Source organism: Sciurus carolinensis, chromosome 16 (genome assembly GCF_902686445.1).
Source record: "Sciurus carolinensis chromosome 16, mSciCar1.2, whole genome shotgun sequence".
NCBI lineage: Eukaryota > Metazoa > Chordata > Mammalia > Rodentia > Sciuridae > Sciurus > Sciurus carolinensis.
This window is the reverse complement of record NC_062228.1, coordinates 57,436,115-57,455,741: the sequence shown is the minus strand read 5'-3', so window position 1 is coordinate 57,455,741 and position 19,627 is coordinate 57,436,115. Positions and strand designations below refer to the sequence as shown.

Genomic DNA, 19,627 nt, shown 5'->3' with positions numbered 1-19,627 from the left:
GTTTGATTCTGTTAAGATGATGTTCAAGCTGGGTGAGGTGGCCCACGCCTGTAATTCCAGCGGCTCAAGAGGCTGAGGCAGGAGGATCTCGAGTTCAAAGCCAGCCTCAGCAATGTAGTGAGGTGCTAAGCAACTCAGCAAGACCACTAATAAAATACAAAAAGGTGCTGTGGCTCAGTGGTCAGGTGCCCCTGGGTTCAATTCTTGGTACCAAAAAAAAAAAAAAAAAGATGTTTAAGACCCGGCAAAAGTTTATGGCTGTTTGAAGTTTATAGTGACTGAAGGGCAGAGGAGAGTTCTTCAGGGAGATGGAAAGACTTCCATAGCTTCACCTGGTTGTGGTCCCATGGACGCATATGCATGTATAAACAATGGGTGGGTAGTACACTTTTTGTACTTTGCTGTTCCTCACTGTATGTATACTATACCTCAATTTAAAAAAAATGATGAAAATCTATAAAAAGACATGGAATGAGGTCTCCAAGCTATTTTTACTCAATAAAAGCTGGAAATGTGTCTCACACTTTTATGGGGAAGGGGGCACACAGGTATCCTTGGTTCTCCCAAGTCAGGGAGGGGACAGATTCCTTTTGTGAGATGGGCACAGTCTCCCTGGATAGTCACATTCTCACTCTTGCTACCCAAAACTCAGGAACTGAGTGGATCTGGAAAGTAGGGTCTGAATTCTTGCTCTCCAAGGCCAAGGACAAGCAGTGTGAGGAATCCCTATGGAAGAAAAGGAGGCTGTTTGCACCTCCTGGCAGGGGCTAGTGAGGTCAGGGTGGCTTGGTGAGCAGAGCTGGGAAAACAGTCCCTGCTTTGCCCAGGAGAGGATCTGGGATTCCCAGGAGCCTTCCTGGAGGAAGGAGCTGGGGAGGGAAACGGAAGAAGCGGGGAGGTGAGTCAGCAGCTGGTTGGGGAGAATACTCTAGGGGTGAGTAAGGAAGTGAAAAAGTCTCCCAGGAGCTGGGGGTGGTCTGAGCTCCTTTATGTCGTGTGTTCATAATGATCACCATGACGCTGTTCATCTGGGTGGTGCACACCCAGGCTGTCTAATGTGGTGGCCCCACACTGCTGTGGCTCTGAGCACTTGAGATGGGAAGTTCTGGACTGGTCAGTGCTGGGGGTGTGAAATGCACATTGCATTTCAAAGAATGCGTGTGGGGGAAACTTGGGTAAAAGGTCTCAACACATTGATTATGTGTCCAAGTAATAAATTGGACATATTGAGTTAAGTAAAACATAGTATGAAAATTATTTCACCAGCTTCTTTCTATGTCTTTTCCTGTGGCCCCTGGACAATAGCACTCCTCATGGCTCACTGCACTTCTATTGGACAGTGCTGTCTACTTGTCCTTCATATGCCCAGTCTTCAGTCACTGACCCCTGTGCACATGGGGCAGAGGGAGGGCTTCTGGGTTCCAATTCTGGTTCATAGACTCTGGTCTCAGGAAGGCACTCTAGGACCAGCAAGATGGTCCAAGAAAGTTAATTAAATCAGCAAAGAGGAGCTTGAAGCCAGGGTGAACCTGAGAAACCCAGGAACTTACAGGATTCTCAGAAGGGGGAACTTGAAACAATGTTATCTAGATCCTGAGGAGCCGGGATACCCTGGATATCTGAGGTTGGGGAAGGAAAAGAAAGGGTTGTCCCCAGGGAAAGAAGTACATACAAGAGAAAGAATAAGAGAAGGAAGGGGGGGGGGGAGATGAGAGGAAGGATAATAGTCAAAAACGGTTCTAAATGGGTACTGTCCAATATGACAGCCACAGATCAGACGGGGCTATTGAGCACCTGAAATATGGGGAATCCAAATTGAAGTGGGCCTTGACCATAAAATACACACTGAAACCCTCCATGTGGTAAAACATCACCTCGATTTTTATATCAATTGCATGTTGAAATGATAACATTTTGAAAATACTGGAGTAAATAAAATATAATATGAAAATCAATATCATCTTTTTCTTTCAGTGTGGCTCCAAGAAAAACATTTTAAATTGCAAACGTGCTCCTCAGCTCTGTTTTAGAAAAAAGAATGGAAGGAAATGATGCAAGACATTAAGGAGAAAGAGGGAGAGATCTTCACTTTAACAAGCAAGGTCAACCAAACAAATCATTTAATGAGAGGGGAAAAGAGACATTTCTTAAAGGGGAAACTTAGTTCCCAGTAAGGAGAATAAGAAAGCCAAAAGCACTGGGCACAAACGTTTTCTCCATATGGGGCAGCCATGGAAAAGGGGCTGAGGGGCTCACCAGGATTTGAACCTGAAGAAAAGGCAGAAAGCCAGCGTAGGAAGAGTGTTCTCGAAGGAACGCAAGGTTCTTCCGGTCCTCAGGTGGCCCCACAACTGGGAGAACCTATCCTGCTGAGGGAAGGGCAGCTGGACAACCACGTGACCAGGTCCACCCTGCTGCTGCTGATTGGGCTTGCCTGGACACCTGACCCTAGCTGGGCCAATCAGATCCTTCCTACTGGGAATGTGAGATTGAACAGGTTTCCCAGAGCCACTTGATCAACACGGGGGAATCCTTGACTCATATTATGGCGGCAAAAATTAATGCTCAGGACCTGAATTGTGTACTTCAGGGTCCACAGCAAGTAAGGGTGCAGCTCTTTCAAATCCAGGACCATCTGGTTCTGAAAACACTGCTGTTAGGTGTCCCCAGGATACTGACAGGAACTCCCAGGCCTTGGAGGCCATGGAATGGGAAGATGCAGAAATGCCGTTCTCCAGGGAGAAGGGAAGCAGATGGGGGCAACATGGAAGCAAGCAGAGCTGCAGAGGAAGATGGCCAGAGAGGAAGTCCCTGTGACCAGATACTCGAGAGCTGAGACATTTTAGAGGACGTGGTTTTTGGACATTGTGTTTTCTGCCTACCCCCACTCCAGCGGAACCTTCAAGTCCACGGGAGGTCGGCATCTGGCAGAGCGCCTGACACATCAGAGGCTCTCCTGCGTACTTGTTGAATGAATGAATGAATGGATGGATGCACTACGTTAAAAAAAAAAAAGTCCCTCATTCTGTGGTGTTGTGTTCTGATACCTCTGATTCCCTATACTCAATACTTCCCTTAGAACTTGGGCAATACTGGGTGCTGTTCTGGGTTCCTTTTTTTTTTTTTCTTCCTCAGGTTTTGGGGAAATGAACCCAGAAGTGCACCCCCCAGACCTTTTTATTTTTAATTTTGGGTCAGGGTCTCACTAAGTTGCTGAGAGCCTCACTTAGTTGCTGAGGCCGGCCTCAGACTTGTGATCCTCTTGCCTCAGTCTTCTGAGTTGCTGAGATTACAGGTGGGTGCTACCACACCCAGCCTGGGTCCCCCCCCCGCCTTTTTTTTAGGACTTCCCTTGGGAGTAAGGGGTTGTGCCCACCCAGGATCCACACCTCACTTCAAGATTATGTCCTGGAGACCTGTTGCAGATAGAATGGTGCCCCCCCCCACACAAGGGTATCCACTATCTAATACCTGAAACCTGTGAATATATTACTTCACATGGCAAGACACTGCAGATGTGATCAAGTGAAGGATCATAAGGTGGGGAGCTTATTCTGGTGGCCTGGCAGTCATGTGGGTCCTTAGAAGAGGAGGGCAAGAGGATTGGTCAGAGGAGGAGATGAGCTGATACAAAAGGAGGTCAAAGTGATTTGGGGCCATGAGCCAAGAGTGCGGGCAGCCTCTAGACGCTAGGAAAGGCAGGGAGACCCTGAGAGGCTTTCTTATTTTTCTTCTTTGGCAGTCGAACTGGGGATGGAACCAGGAGGTGCTCTACAACTCAGCCTTTTATTTTTTATTTTTAGACAGCCTTACCAAGTTGCCCAGGTTGGCTTTGCACTTGTGATCCTCCTGCCTCAGCCTCCCGAGGATTACAGGTGAGCACCACTGCACCCACCCATCCCAGGCTTAACTTGAACTTAAGAGCCTTTCTGATCATTAAGAAGGTATATTTGTCCTGGCAGGAGGACCCAACATATCAAGCGGTTTGCTAGCTTGATTCATGAGGCTTATATAGTTACATATGCAGTGGAGCCTCCACTGTACTTTTGACCAGGCCTTAGAAAAAGGTTGTAGTGCACCTCCCAAAGCCTCAGGTAACAAAGAAAAGTCTGTCACCAACCACGTTGTGGTCCTTAGTCCTGTCAACAGACCTTCGAGGGGGGAGGGCCAAGGAGAAAGGTGATGCCCTAAAGTGCAGAAGTGCCTGTGGGTACGATAAAGTGGAGACTGATAGGAAAGTGCTGAAATCAGTCAGCAGTGAAGAGGCTTGCAGGTTTGCCCAGAGCAGACATGCGGAGCTTAGGAGCCAAGAGCCCATGTGACCCCAGAAAAGAGGACTGACAGGTGCAGAAGAAAAAGGTGCAGGAAAGAACTTGCTTGGTGGCAAAATGCAGACTCCATGCAGGCTGGATTCTGGCAGTGGTTTGGCTACCGTGTCTCCACCTATGACCTCCTCCTTCACCATTTTCCACAAGAGATGTTGGGTGGTTAACATAGTTAACTTCCCAGTTTCCCTGGCAGCTAGGAGTGACCATCTGACAGGCTCTGGGAAACAGCCAGAAGTCCCTGTGAACAACTCATTTTCCCCAATACAAAGGCAAAGTCTTGCCAGAAGAAAACACTCCAGTCTTTCACCTTTTCTCCTTCTTGCCTGGAACTAGGTAGGATGTGCTCCACAGAGGGGCAGCGACTTCTTGAGACCATGAGACAACCAAAATGAGCATGGAGGTCTATGCTGCAAGCTTAGAAGAACGAAAAAGAGGGAAGAGTTCAGCCTGTTGGTGGTCTCTTTGGACTACCATGCTGCCCTGGACTTCTGATTGTAAGTGAAAGAAACCTCTGTCTCTTTAAATACTCCTGACCAACCTGGGAAATTCACATTTTTGTTGTTGTCTTTTGTAATCCAGGAACTGTACCTGGCACAGAGTTGGTGGTGCTCTTTAAAAAGTTTTAAATGAATGCATGATTTCCACATTTCCACAAGGCCTGCCTCTACTTTTGAGGACTGGATCTGAGACCACCTAAGCCTTGAGCTGAGCTGCCCCTTTTACTTAACATGCATTGACTGGTTCCTTTTTCTTGCAGCCCCAATTCTAATCTAGACAGAAGATAACAAAGATCTGGTCAGGACTAGCTACTTGAGGGGCAAGCAGAGGGTGGGGCTCAGGGAAGGTTCTAGGTAACATAATGGCCTCCCCACTGGTCCCACTTACTTAGGGTCTGCTCTGTTCATTTTCCACACTGCAGTAGACAGTTTAGATACAAATCAGATCATACCCTTCCCTATTCAAATTCAGGTCCACCCTAAATGCCCCCTCCAGCTTCAGGATTCTGCTCAAATGCCACCTCCTCTGAGAAGCCCTCCCTGAACACCCAGGTAAAATTATTCCAACCCGGCCATTCTGCAGTGCACCTTCCCCTTCTGAAATGACCTCGCTGATTCTTCTGTTTGCCTATTTAATGTTCATTTCCTACCTCCAGACCTTAAGCCCCCTCAGGGCAGGAATTGTTGCTCACTGACTGGCAAAGGTGGGGTAAAAAAATAAATGCATGCAAGCTGGGCTCAGTGGCACAGGCCTGTGATCCCGGTGACTTGAGAGGTTGAGGCAAGAGGATGGCAAGCTCAAGGCCAGCCTCAGCAACTTAGTGAGACCCTGTCTCAAAGTAAAAACTGAAAAGGACTGGGCATATAGTTTGATGGCAGAGTGCCCCCCAGTTCAATCTCCAGTACTGCAAAAAATTTTTTTAAAAAATGCATGTTGAAAAACTAGATAGTGAGGGACAGGACAGGGAGCTGTTCTCAGCTCTGCTTTTCCTTTTTTTTTTTTTTGGTAGTACTGGGGATTCCCTGGATTGAGTAAGTGCAAGTGCTCTGACACTGAGCTATATCCTAACCATTTTTATTTTTTATTTTATTTTATTTTGAGACAGGGCTTCACTAAGTTGCCCAGGCTGGCTTGGGACCTGTGCTCCTCTGGCCTCCTCCCAAGGACCTGGGACTGGATGTGCAACACCACGCCTGGCCTGCACTCTGTTTGGTTGTACTTGTGGGCTGGACTTCAGGGACTGAATTTAACTATGATTTAGGAAACTGATATAAAGATAATTAAAGGGCTGGGGAGATAGCTCAGCTGGTAGAGTGCTTGCCTTGCAAGCACAAGGCCCTGAGTTCGATCCCCAGTACCACACACACACACACACACAAAAAAGACGATAATTAAAAATAACCATCCAAGTATTGATTCTGTTGTTCAGATCTAATGATAATGATAACACCAATAATAATATCAGCAAACACCTACAGGTGCCAGACACTGTTTTGCATGGATTAACCAACTTAATTTTCATACGACCTAATGATCATTATAATGAAGATGCCCTTGTTATCTACATTTTACAGAGGAGGAAACAGGTTTGGAGAGGTTGAGTAAGTTGCCCAAGGTCACAAAGTCAAAGAAGGGGTGAGTCAAAGAGCCAAGGTGTAAGTCCCAGCAAGTGGATTCTAGATTTCTGAAACATGCCAAGGACCCTCCTCCTGAGAGCCAGTCTATGGCCCTTTGTGACCTCCGCCCTCTAAGCTGACCCACCCGTCTGACTGATGAGTGAGCCCTGACCCCAGGCATCTCTGAGCATTCCCATCCCCACCCGCTGGCCCAGCCCCAGTCTGAGCTGACCCTGCCTTGAGCTGCGTGAGTGCTTCCTCCACGCGGGGCTGGTTGTAGCGCACCATGTAGCTGTGCATGTCGGGGTAGTTGCTGCGGATATTCTTCTCCGTGGACCCGTTGGGCACCGTCCCAAACTTCAGGGGCGGGTACTGCTCTTGGGGCCGCTGGAACTGGGGCAGAATGCAAAGTTATTAAGGTGCCCCCTACCCAGGGACATCCCAACCCAAGTGCCCCATTCTGGGGGACACCGTCAACTGGCAAGCACCCCAGTCTCAGAAGTGTTTCTCAGCACAGTAGGAAACATGGTTTCACTCCTGCCTAGCACGTGTGGCTGCAGACAGGTAAACTGAGGCCACTGGCCACAGAACTTGAGAAGCCAGAAACTCCTAGAGGTCCCTGATGTGCCAGGCATTGACCCTTAATTTGCTGGATCAGGGGAGGTCCCAGTGCTGGGGCTGAGGGCAGCTGCTTTTACCAATCTATTTGGAAGTTGTTTGCTATTTTAACAACAGATGTAACCAAATGGGTGTGTGCTGGCTCAATGGCAGGTGTGTTTATGACTAAAAATTTCATAAAACCATATTCGCCCTTATGACATAAAGTAGAGTCAACACTTTCTTCTATGCTATTCTATTCCATTCTGCTGGGGGAAATGCTTACTGCAACTCACAGAGTTGATTTGTGAACTCTCTAATAGGTCATGACACTAGTTAACCACCTCAGTCTCAAAGTGTTCCCTGCAGACTGCCTGTCCCTGGTCACACTGCAGGTGCAGCGAGGTCCCAGACATCAAGAGAGCATTTGGACTGAAGCGACGAAATAGTTTTTGCCTTTTGAGTCTAATAAATGAAAATCTGGGGTTGACTTTAAGATGTCTTGGTTTTATTTATTTTTACTTTATTTATTTAATTTTTTGGTACCAGGGATGCTTAACCCCTGAGCCACATCCCCAGTGCTTTTTGTATTTTATTTAGAGACAGGGCCTCAGTGAGTTGCTTAGGGCCTCACTAAGTTGCTGAGGCTGGCTATGAACTAGTCATCCTCTGGCCTCAGCCTCCCAAACTGCTGGGATTACAGGTGTGTGCCACCATGCCCAGCTAGAATGTCTTGGTTTTAAATTTTATTTTACTTTTCTAGTAATTCATTGCTATTGTATTTTACAAAAGCATTACATTCAATGGATTAGAAGTTTCAAAACCTAGTCCTTCACTATAGTTTGAGAGATGCTCTGCTTGGAAAATCCCATTTGGTGCTGCTCTCCCTGGAACACTGGGGGACAGATATCCTCTTCCCCGGGAAGACTTGAAACAGTCCATTGTAAAGCCATGTCCCTTCTCCTTCTAGAACATTCCATTCTGTCATTCTGAAATTCTCTTTGGGAAGTGACTCCCCTGGGACTTCCTGCCAACTCTGCCCTCCAACCCCAGCCTCTCCCTTCCGCGCCCACGCACCTTGCGGTCACTGAGCCCAGACACAGTGTCCACGTATTCCTCCTGGATCATGAAGGCGGCCAGGTTGGCTGTGTAGCTGGCGAGGAAGATGACGGCAAAGAAGGCCCACACCAGCACCATGATTTTGCTGGTGGTTCCCCGGGGGTTCTCCACGGGCACCGAGTTATTGAACACGAGAGCCCAGAGCAGCCAGATGGATTTCCCAATGGTGAAGGTTGAGCCACCAGGGCCTGCAGGGGACCAGGACAGGGGTCATGGACCCCAAGTCCCTTCTGCTCAACTAGGGAGCATAAAACTGCAGTTCCCCCAGTGGCCACCAGGGCCTTGGGCACCCCGGAGACCTCTGCTCCATCCCACAGGCTGCACGCGCAGTCAGGGCAGGTAGGGTGATGCAGGGAGGGGACTCACGCTTGCCCGTGGCCAGGCTGCGGTTGTAGCCTACGGGACTGAGGTACTCAAAGATGAAAACGGTGACAGCGACCACAGTGAGGCACATGACGAACATCATCACCCACACAGCAGGGCTGTAGGGCTCTGGGGACAAGGGAGGTGTGGTCATGGCTCTGTCAGGCAAAGGACGGGGCGCGGGGTTGGGGGAGGGTGGGGGGAGGGCGGGGGACACGGAATGCGGGCAGTTGCAGCCTGGCTTCACCTCCTGCCATTCTGCTCCATTCCCCATTCCTCCCCTCAGGTAGGGGGCCTTTCTCACACAGTCTCCCTAAGAGGCAACCGCCTCCTAGATGCCGCCTGAGCCCAGGCCCGCCTCCACTTACCCACTAGGCCATTTATCATGTCCCACACTACGCCCACGCCAGCTCCCGGGATTCCCATTTTGGGAGAACCACCCATCCAGTCCCCCTTTGCCACTTCCCTCCTTCCGCCCTCTCCTGCCACAGCCTATCCCAGTTCTGCTGGCTCTCCTGCCAGATGTTACTGCCTGTCCTGCCTGTCCCTTCCCTTCCCTTCTCACGATGACACAACTCAGGCCCCTTCTCCTCCCCAGGATCATCTCCCTGGCCTCCTGACACCTGCTCTCTGGCTCCAGCCTATCCCAGATATGGCCAGAGATGACCCTGTCCCTCTCTTGTTCATGGCCCTCCTATGGCTCCCCAGCACCCCCAGGACAATGTCCTGTGGCTCAGCCTTGTCCCACCCTCCTCTTTGGCCTGCTCATCTCTCAGTCACCCATCCCAACCAGCCAGTGCTCACAGCACTGCCCCATCAAGTCTCAGCCTCCCTGTCAGAGGTGCCACTTGACCTGTCCATCATCTGGCATCCCATTCACATGTCCCCTCCTTACATTTGATAACTGTTGCCTCCAGGAGCTCACTGACAATGAGCCAATGAGTATCAAGTGTGCCTCTCAGAGCCAACTGAGTAGAGCTGCCAGGACTGTCCCTGTCATAGCCAGGTCACCACCCTGGACTGTCACTGCAGCTCTGGGGACATGCCTGTTGCCTCTGCTGGGTAACTGGAGGAGATCTGTCACTGCCCTGCTATGTGCTGCTTGAAGGTAGGGGCCCCACACAGTGCTCCCTGTGTGTCCTGCAGAGACCTGGGTGCAAGGAGGACACCAGACACTCTGAATGGAAAATACATAGAAACCAATATGGAGGAAATGGAAGGTCTCTTCTTCCAGCTCCTGCCTCTTCCAGAGCTCTGCTCAGACTCCAAAGAGCAAGTGATGTAAACTGTAGCACTGGACCTATGTACACTTCTGTCTTCTCCAGCTCAGGAAATGGAACTTCTACCTGGTCTACCACAGAACCACCAGCTCAGCTGGGTGCAGCTCCCTAACCACACCTTGGATCTGTCTCCTTATTCCAGCCCCCCCACTGCCCGACTGCACACCCCATTCTTTTTCTAGATGAACTTTTCAGTAGCGTCCTTGCCAGCCTATAGCTTCCGAGGAGCTGCCAGGGGCTCCCTTATGGAAGAAAAGTGTCGCCTCTGCTGTACATGAAACCCACATTTCCATCGTAGTACCCAGGCCTCCAAGATCCGCCCCCTCCCTCCCAGTCCTCTCCTCCCACCCACTTACCCTCACAGCCCCTCCAGAGGCCTCTGGCAGTTTCACAAATACACCATGACCTTTGCCCTTGCTGTTCCCCCAGTCTGGCCAGATCCACGCAGGCCTGGGCCTCTCCTCTTGACCACACCAGCACAAACTCAGTTCCTCTCCTCCTCTTTCACCCTGGCTTCATTTTTCATCACATCTACCACCATATGAAGTGATCTTGTCTATGTAGTCCTTAAAGTTTGGGATGAGGCCTAGAGCTCCTAGCAGGCTGGGACTTGTCTGTCTTGTTCACCACAGTGTTTCCATCAGGCTGCCAGAGCCTGACACATAGTAGGTTCTCATTAACACCAATAGGTGTCTTGAGCACTTATATTGTGCAGGCATGGGTGCTAATCTTTCCTCTTCATCTCGCGTCTACATACCTGAAAAAAAGTGTGTGTGTGTGTTTTTTTTTTTTTTTTTTTTTGGACACAGGGTCTCCCTATGTTGCTCAGGCTGGTCTTGAGTGGTTGGACTCAAGTGTCCTCCCACCTCAACCTCCCAAGTAGGTGGGACTACAGGAGTGGGCGCCACCATGAGCCAAGACTCAGGTTTTGTAGGGCCTGAAGTGTACACAATTTGGAGGTCTCTCTTAAAGACAAAAGAACACAACTCTGAATACAAAACTGGGAGCTGAGCACAGTGGTGCTCATCCTTAATCCTAGCTACTGGGAAGGCTGAGGCAGGAGGTTGGAGGGTTGGAGGACAGTCTTGGCAACTTAGACCCTGTCTCAAAAAACAAAACTGGCCTCTGGGCCTCGGAAGAGCCAAGGTAAGAGAAGGCTCCGGAGCTCAGTCTTTAGCTTCAAGGTAAAACTCCTGATAGGGGAAATTCTTGCTCCCATTTTCCAGATAGGGAACTGAGGTTCAGAAGTGACGCCATTTCACCAGGGTCACACAGCCAGTACAGGAGATCCTGGGATAGGAACCCAGGTTTCCTGACCGCAGGGACCACACGGATGGGCCAGCCTTGCCTAGGTCCGGCTTTCTATTCCGGGGACCCAGCTCACCTAGGAAGGCAGAGGGGGACACAGTGCCATTGCTTCGCGCCACCATGACGCTGATGCCAGTCTCCACGAAAGGGACGGAGAAGTCCACGATCTCGGAGCGTTCCTCGTTGATGGTGAGGGAGCCGATGGCCATGTCTGCGCGCTGGTAGAACACCTGCGGGGGCGAGGAGTGGGCAGGCGAAGCCCGCTCAGGTGGATAGAGGTGGATAAGGGCGGAAAGGGAACAAAGACTCCCGCCCCAGACCAATGACCCGGTGAGAGACAGGCTGGCTCCCGGTGGGAGAGATGGCGAGGAGGATGAAGGGACTCAGTGTGGCAGGGAAAAGCGGAGGAGAAAGGGAAGAGGAGGGAGGCGGTAGCCCCCCGCCCCGGCCTACCACCCCCAACAAGTCTCCTCAAGCTTTGGATTCCATCCTCTCGGCCCCGCCCCCTTCTCCTAGGAGGCCCACCCTCCTACCCCTCCTCCTCCAGCTCCAAAAGTTCCACCGCCGACCCCGACAGTCCCCGCCCACCACGAGTCCCCGCCCCCGCGCGGATCTCCTCCTGGCTCCACCCCCGAGCTTCCTGACCCCGCCCCCGCTCCGAGGAGCCGACGCTCTTGGCCCCGCCCTCCAGAGCCTGACCAGGTTCCCTTGGGCCACACCCAACAGGATTCCCGCCTCTTGGCCCCGCCCCGTCCCCTCTCCTCCCGCGCCTGTCCCGGCCAGCCTCACCTCGCCGATCATGCCGTTCCAGACGCCGTCGATCTTCTTCCCGTGCTTGCCGTTAGTGACCAGGTAGAGGTCGTAGCTGAAGCCTATGGTGTGCGCCAGCCTCTTCAAAATGTCGATGCAGAAGCCCTTGCAGCATCGCTTTTCCGGGCGGGGGGCGTCCGGTGGAGGACTGCGGGAAGCAACCAGGCTTGGGGAGGCTGGGGACTCCTCACCCTTAGGCCCTCCCATTAGTTGAGAGTATGAAGAAAGTGACAGGCAGCAGCTAGCGCCTTCTGGGGGCAACTGAGGCTCGAGGTAGCCTCTCAGCTGGCTCAAGGTACCGGGCTGGAGAGCTTTATGGGCCGGGGGCGGGGACTGCTGGGCTTGGAAGGAGGAGAGTTGCAAAGCTGGAACTCCTGGATCCGGGAATGTCACCTGTGGGTTCGGTTGAGCTGGCTTCTGCAGGGGACAGAGTCTCTGATGCAAGTGCCACTGATGGGGTCGGCGGGTTCCACAATGACAAAGGGTCTCTCCTCCAGCGTAGCCACCGTGAGGTGCTGTGTGTCATCCACTGGCTGCAGGAAGCGGCCATAGCGGGACCAGAGGGGATACTTGAGACGGAGAGTCTGCTGCTCCCAGCTGCCCACCTTGGTCAAAGAGAAAAGACGGTAAGACTACTTGGGGTGACTTTCCCGGATGTCCTGGCTTCCCTGCTCTTCCTCTCTCAGATCTAGGAATATGAGCCCCATCTCCCTCCAGGACTGGGCAGCCCCTCCTCCCTGTCCAGGCCCCAGCCCTCCTCCCTCAGACCCAAAGTTCAGGCCCCAACCCTCCTAAGACCCCAGTGCTCCTCCCTGAGATCCAGGGGTCTAGGCCCCAGTCCCTGATCCCTTAGAGTCCAGGGCCTTGGACCCCCTTCTGCCAGGACCTAGGACTCCAGGCCTTCTGCCACTCCTGAGGTCTGGGATGCAACTTACCACCTCCCAAGTCCTGTCTCTGGTGAGGGAGATGACCACAAGGGAGGGGTTCACCAGGAAGCCATCCTCATTGAAAGAGTAATCCCGGTTATCCCAGGTAATGTTCATGAAGTACCTGCCCAGAAGGAAGGGCACCAGGATTGGGCCAAGCCCCCTACCCCCTAGTCTTAGCCTGTGACTGGAATCTCTTCTCCTTCACCTCCAGAACAAGGTCCCAGACCCTCAATTTGGTGGCCCCACCTGCCTCTGAAGCCCATCTCTGATTACTTCCAGCTCAAAACCCCTTTTTTATTCTATCAATGCTGAACACATGTGAAATGATTTCCTTTTTGTTTTTGTTTTGGTACTGGGGATTGAACCAGGGCATTCCACCCCTGAAATACATCCCATAACCCTATTTACTCAAACTTACAATCCGATCTTCCTACCTCTGCCTCCGAGTCACTGAGATTACAGGCCTGCACCACTGCATGGGGCTGCTTTTCTCTCAAGGCCTTTGCAGGTGCTGTTCTCTGCCTGGAAAACCCTTCTACCACCCTCTCACCCTGACCAACTCTGACATGTCACAAAGACAGCTCAAGTGTCCCTTCTGTTGGGAAGTCTTTGGACCCAGATAACTTCACTGAACTCTGACAGCCCTTCCCATCACCCATCCAGTTGCGGGCTCGACTCTCACTGCAGGTGCTGCTCCCTTCATCCAGGCCATCAGTCCCCAAGCCCCATCATTCCTGCGCCATCCCCCTCCATCCCCCACAGCCCTCCTGGATCCACAGCCCAGTATCCTACCTGACCACCAGCCTCTGATCTCTCCTCTAGTCTGTATCCCACCTGGCCCCAAAAGGGTGAAGGGCTTTGGAACAGAGTCTTCCCAACCTGGCATCCAAGGCAAGGACTTGGCCCCATTCACCTCTCCAGCCTAGGCTTTCCCAGCCCCTAATTCTATTGCCCTCATCTGCTCTGAACTAGTGTGGCCTCACCCACAGTGTGGCCCAAGTTCTCCTTCCAGACCTTTGCACATGCTGTTTCCTCTCTGCCTGGAATACTCCATGTCTGGTGAACTCCCTGACCATTGACCATTGATCAAGCCCAAATTCCTCCCCCAGCCTAAAGGGGTCTGCGTGAGCTGGGCCCCTGCTTCTATTCATTTTTGTACAGCCCTTCTCCCTCTGGCCCACGGTGCTCCAGTCACACTGGTGCTTTAGGCTCCCAAACAGTTCCAACCCCAGGGCATTGGCATCTGCTCTTCCCTCTCTTCGTGGAGATCTTCCAATGTTTGGATTTTTATCCATTTTTAAAAATCTCTAAATTTTACCTACTTAGGCCTTTCCTGACCACCCCACTTAACTGAGCCCTCTAGGCTGTTCTTGTCACTTTCCTCTGATATATTTTCATCTCAGAAGTTACCATCTGCTGATATTTTCTCTTTTCTTATTTGTTCACTGCTTGTCTCGGTGACAGCAGAGACAATAGTTTATACCACACTATTCTTTTGTGCTTAAATGGTGCTTGGCACATAGTCGATTCTCAATAAAGAGCTTTTCAATGAATGATTGGATGGATGGATGAGCAATTCATCCTCTGGGTCTCTGTTAGGTGTCCCCTCCTTCTGGTACATCCCTGACTCCATAGAGTTATCCCAGGTGTGTGTTTAGAAGGTTGTCTGGGGCCAATCAATTTTCTCTCTTGCAGTGACATTTCACTGTGGATGTGGGGTTTGGGTGGTGGCCAGGAAGGGCTAAAATTATGAGGGAGAAGAATTCTGGGTAAAGGCCAGGTATGGTGGTGCATGCTAATCAGGAGGCTGAGGCAGGAGGATGGTAAGTTTGAGGAAACAGCCTCAGCAATTAAGCAAGTACCTAAGTCCCCAAAATAGAAAGGACTGGGGGGATGTAGCTCAGGGTAGACAGCCCCTGAGTCAATCTCAGTACAGAGATAGATAGATACATAGATAGATAGATAGATGCTGGGTAAAACATTGAACAGCCTCTGGGAGAGACAAGCCTGAGAGAACAAGAGAGACAGGAGCAAAGAAGCAGAAAGAGATGAAAGAATAGCTGGCCCCAGGCTTGGCCTCAATTCCTGATGTCTGTGTTTCTATGCATGTTTATCTTTCCAATAAACCCCCTTTTCCCTAAGGAAACTTAAACGAGACTGCTTCTTGCAACCAAAAATGTCCTGGCTTAGGCAGTTCTCCTCCCCCGTGCTCCTGCAAGGCCAGTGCTACCTCCATTACTGCAAGCATCATGCTGTGCTGTCATTATTCCCATCCCTGTCTGCCACCCCTTCCAGACCCTGCGTTCTTTGAAGAAGTCCATGGTCTTATTCATCTCTGCGTTCCCAGTGCCCAGCATGAGCCCTGGTTCCTAGCGGGTGCTCAGTATTTATGAACAAGGGATGCTTTTCTCACCCTCTTGTTCTGGGATCCTGATTCCCAACCTACCACTTCTCAATTCTCCTTCTTTAGGTCTTCTTCCACACCCACCACCTCCTCCCAAACTCAGCTCATTTAAGGATCAATGACCCCTCCTTCTGCTGTTCTACCCCCTGACACATCCATTTCCCCACTCCCAGCACTTCCTATGATGGAGATGCTGTTTTCCACCACACTCAGTTCTCCTCTTCCAAAACGATAATGGCGTATAGCCGTCCAGCTAGGGTCCACATTGCTGAGCCTTCTTTGCGGCTAACCCAGGCCATGTGCACAGATGGCATTCAAAATAGAACAGTCAGTACAGGCATTAACCAATCAGAATGGATGTCCAGCCAATCAGAATGGACCTTGCTGTAAACAAGTGGTGACTCAGTCTTGGCCATGTGACTGCCTTCTCACAATAGGATATGAGACCTGTTCCTTTCCCTCACTTGGAAGGAAATGGTTTGCTCTCTGCTTGCTCTATCCCTCTTCTGGTGAGCTTGACCATGCACTCATGCCCACAACCCAACTTCGACTATTTGGAGATTCCAGAGCAGCAAGGAGGGCAGATCCCGGAGTCCCCAAATGATCACCTGGAGCAGCAGTCTACTGATAAACCTGGACTGCTTATCTCTAGGTTGTGATGTGACAGAGGAACAAACTTCTACCTTGTATGGGCCACTAGGTGCTTGGGTTCCTAGTCTAACTAGGATATTTTATGCTAAGATGCTATCAATTGTAAAAATGTACATTTTATACCTACCACAAAGAAAAAAGCACTACCATGATAAGCCGCCAATTATAAAACATACCTTGACTTGAAAGACATTAAAATGTGAAGAATTAGGCATCTTAGAGTCATAAAATATAGTAATACACTCACTGCATATCAGGTGATTTCCAAATTACCTGATTTAATTCCAGAAAAGAGACCCAGTTAGACCCATTTTATAGAAGAGGGCACTGAGGCTGGAGAGGGCACAAGATTGGCTCAAGGCCACTCAGCTCGTGAGTACTGCAGGTAGTCAGGCTGCGGAACCTTCCCCACACGCCTTCCGCCCCAGCCCCACTCACCTATGCAGACTCTCCCCGCGGTGGGTACGGTTCTGGGCGCGACAGTCATGGCCCAGCTCTGGCAGGAAGCCGTAGTCACGCAGCAGGGCCTGGGCACCTCTGGCCACTACAGCCACACCAGCCGCCACACGCCTGGCCAAGTCATCACGCCAGCCAGCAGAGCGCACTGCAAACAGCCCCGCGGGAAGTGGGGCGCCTCCTGGCAGAAGAAGGGGCTCCCCAGGGACTCCAGAGCCCCCACCTCCAGCCAGCTGGGGTCCCACCATGAACCAGACATAGCCAGGCCCAGTGAGGCCGGCCTCCTCAGCTGCCCGGAACACAGGTTCAGCCTCCTCACGGGCGCAGAAGAGCAGGCGGATCTGTGCGCTGACGCTACGGAGCTGGGCGCCCAGGACAGCCTCGCCTGCCCCAGGGTCAAGGGTCAGGGCCCCACGATGCTCCCAGCCCACCAGGCTGCCGTCAGTCAGCACCTCGATGTAGGACAGGAAGGCCCGGTGGCCTGGGGCACGGGTGGTCACCGCTACAAAGGACGTCCAGTCATACTCCTCCAGCACCTCAAAGATGACCTGAAGCTGCTGCTCGGTGGAGGAGCCCAGCTGCAGGAAGGTAGAGCCCTTCTCCTGTGGGGCATGAGGAGGATGTCAGGCCTCCTGGTGTGAGGACCTCATCTGCCAGCAACAGACAAGCAGATCACGATTCCCAGTGCCAGCGTGGGTCATAGCTCTCAATATGGTAGACTGGCTGTTCACCAAATTCATTTACTTTTCTTCCTGCAACACATGCTAGACCTAGGTTAGGTTTAGCTACACGACTGAGTTTTTCTGGGCCACCCCTAAAAACTGTCCCCGAAGACCCTCACTATCCTCCCTGTCTGAAGGTGGATGAAGAGGCCCCAGAATAGAACTCTGGAGACCTCAGGAATTACAGAGCCATGGAGGGAGGGAGCCTGAGTCTGAGTCACCACAAGGACAGGCACCCCCAATCAGGACCACCTGTTTACATTTTATATGAATGAGAAGCAACCTATTGCCTTGAGATCTGAGGGCTTATCTCTTGTAGCAACTAACATCATTGTTATTAATACACCTACCATCCACTGGGGAACTACAGTTCCCAACATCCACTGGGAAGGACTGTTTTTCTGTATGCAATGAGGGAGACTACATCTCCTGACATGCAGCAGGGTTGCTAAAGATACTGTATTTCCCCAGTGGAGTAGACTTTTCTGTTTTGAATTTTCCTCCTACCCCTCTGTCCCCTCCTTCTTTATCTCTGCTGCTGACCCCTTTCCTTAGCCAGAATTCTAAATGTAGGAATACATGGTATAATTTTCTCTGTCCTCTCTTGCTAGCTACGTCATTCAGACCCATGTATTTCTTTATTTTTAATTTTTTCAGTACTGGGGATTGTACCCAGGGGTACTTTACCAATGGGTTACATTCCCAGCCTTTTAATCAATTACTTTTTTAAAAAATTGAGACAGACTCCTGCTAAACTGCCCAGGCTGGTCTTGAATTTGCAATTCCCCTGCCTCAGCCTCCTGATATGCTGAGATTACAGGTGTGTGTCACCATGCCTGATTCAGACCCATGTGTTTAAATACTACCTCCTTCAATATGTTGCTATTCAAGTTTAAGTTAATTAAAATTAAATAAAACTTAAAATTCAGTTTTACTTGCACTAACCACATGTTAAGGCTCAACAGCCACACCTGGACTATGGCTAGCCTATTGGACACACCAGGTATAGACCATCTTCACCAGAACAGGAAGTTCCCCTGGGGATGGCTGGAGACGCCAATGGCTCACATCCCGTCACAGCCATTCCCGTGAGCTCCAGACAAACCTGTCCGACTTTCTCGTCAGTTTCTTCCCTTGGATTTTCAAGAGTATCTTAAAATCATCATGTCAAATGTGCAATTCTTGCCTCCCCAGACCTGTTCCCTGTCCTCCTTTCCTTTTTCACCCCAATGCTCAGGTGTAGACCTGGGCCACCCTTTCCCTGTCTCTTCTCAGGCCCACATCCAGGCCATCTCCCAGTCTCTGTGGCTCTGTGTTCACACCATAAGCCCAGGTGTCTGCTCCTCATTGCTGTCACTGTTACAATCTCAATTTTTTTTTTTTTTTTTTTTTTTGCGGTGCTGGGGATTGAACCCAGGGCCTTGTGCATAGGAGGCAAGCACTCTACCAACTGAGCTATATCCCCAACAGTCTTCATTGACATTGCTTTCTCTCTTGCCTGGACATCTATGGCTTTCCAGCCCATCTCTGTTCCATTCTTGCATCTTCCAGTTCATTCTCCAAACAGCAGCCAGAGTGATCATTTCAAAATATTAATTGGATTACATCCCTTCTCTGTTGAAAAGCTTCCAATGATTCTTCAGAATCAAAGCCAAAGTCCTTTCTGAGGCCCACAAGGCCCTGCATGAACTGACCCCTATTGCCTCTCACTTCATCTCCCGCTATTCCCAATCCTCCAACTGACTCCAGCCACACTCCCGCCTTGCCCTTCCTCAAACACACCAAGCTCCTTTTGAATTCAAGAGCTTTGCTTTGTTGTCCCACCCAGGGACACTTTCTCCACCTCCTCAGCCTACCCCTTCTCATTCCTCAGGTCCAGATCAGATGTCACCTTCTTAGGAAGGCCTTTCCTGACTGCCAGTCTCAGTCATGACAACATCTTGTCCATTTACTATGTGTGGTTTGTTTTGTCCGTTTCCAGCATTAGAGCGCAAGCTCCATAAGGCAGGGCCTTGTCCTGTCCCCACCCCCAACAATTTTATTTCCCATAACCTAAAATGGCCCTGGCACAGATTCAGCTCTCAATAAACCTTCCTATAATGCAATGAGAACAGCAAGTGGACTTTCTCCTGAGACATGTGCCTGTGGTTATGAGTGTAGAGGATAGGGCAGTTGTCCTGAGGAGGTGGTCTCTCACATGCAATGGGCACCTTAAGAAGACCTCACCCATCAGCAGGTGGAAGTGTGGTGAGGGAACCATGTTCCCAGCATTCATTGTGGTACAGATGGAGATGTGATGACCACTCTTTCTTCTCTCCAGGTACAGTGAAGGAACTACATGCCCCTGAAGGCAACGGGTGTACACGGAGCTGGCCACAGTGCCCAACAGATAGTGAACAGTGGATCACATTTAGCAGCAATGGAGGCACAAGGGACCACCTTGCTAGGTATTCCACAAAAGTGGCAGCAAGGAAATAAAAAGGTCCACAAATCCACCTGGAAATCTCTGAAAACATTATGCCTAGGAGAATAAGAAAATTGGAAGG

General features: G+C 50.7%; 1 protein-coding gene and 1 long non-coding RNA gene across 3 annotated transcripts in view; one reads left to right on the top strand and one right to left on the bottom strand.

Moving 5' to 3' along the window:
* Positions 1-19,627, bottom strand: part of Grin2d (glutamate ionotropic receptor NMDA type subunit 2D) — a 34,570-nt gene that overhangs the window by 8,548 nt on the left and 6,395 nt on the right. For both annotated transcript variants that reach the window (XM_047528559.1, XM_047528560.1), the window contains 8 exons: positions 16,342-16,961; positions 12,855-12,969; positions 12,313-12,524; positions 11,899-12,067; positions 11,186-11,339; positions 8,525-8,650; positions 8,117-8,346; positions 6,675-6,835 (listed from right to left, as the gene is read on the bottom strand). In XM_047528559.1, coding sequence (XP_047384515.1) covers positions 6,675-6,835; positions 8,117-8,346; positions 8,525-8,650; positions 11,186-11,339; positions 11,899-12,067; positions 12,313-12,524; positions 12,855-12,969; positions 16,342-16,961 — 1,787 coding nt within the window. The remainder of the gene's footprint in view (positions 1-6,674; positions 6,836-8,116; positions 8,347-8,524; positions 8,651-11,185; positions 11,340-11,898; positions 12,068-12,312; positions 12,525-12,854; positions 12,970-16,341; positions 16,962-19,627) is intronic.
* LOC124966831 (uncharacterized) lies at positions 11,833-19,537 on the top strand. Its single transcript, XR_007105420.1, has 3 exons — positions 11,833-11,961; positions 12,417-12,545; positions 19,402-19,537. It is a non-coding gene; the product is annotated as an uncharacterized LOC124966831 (long non-coding RNA).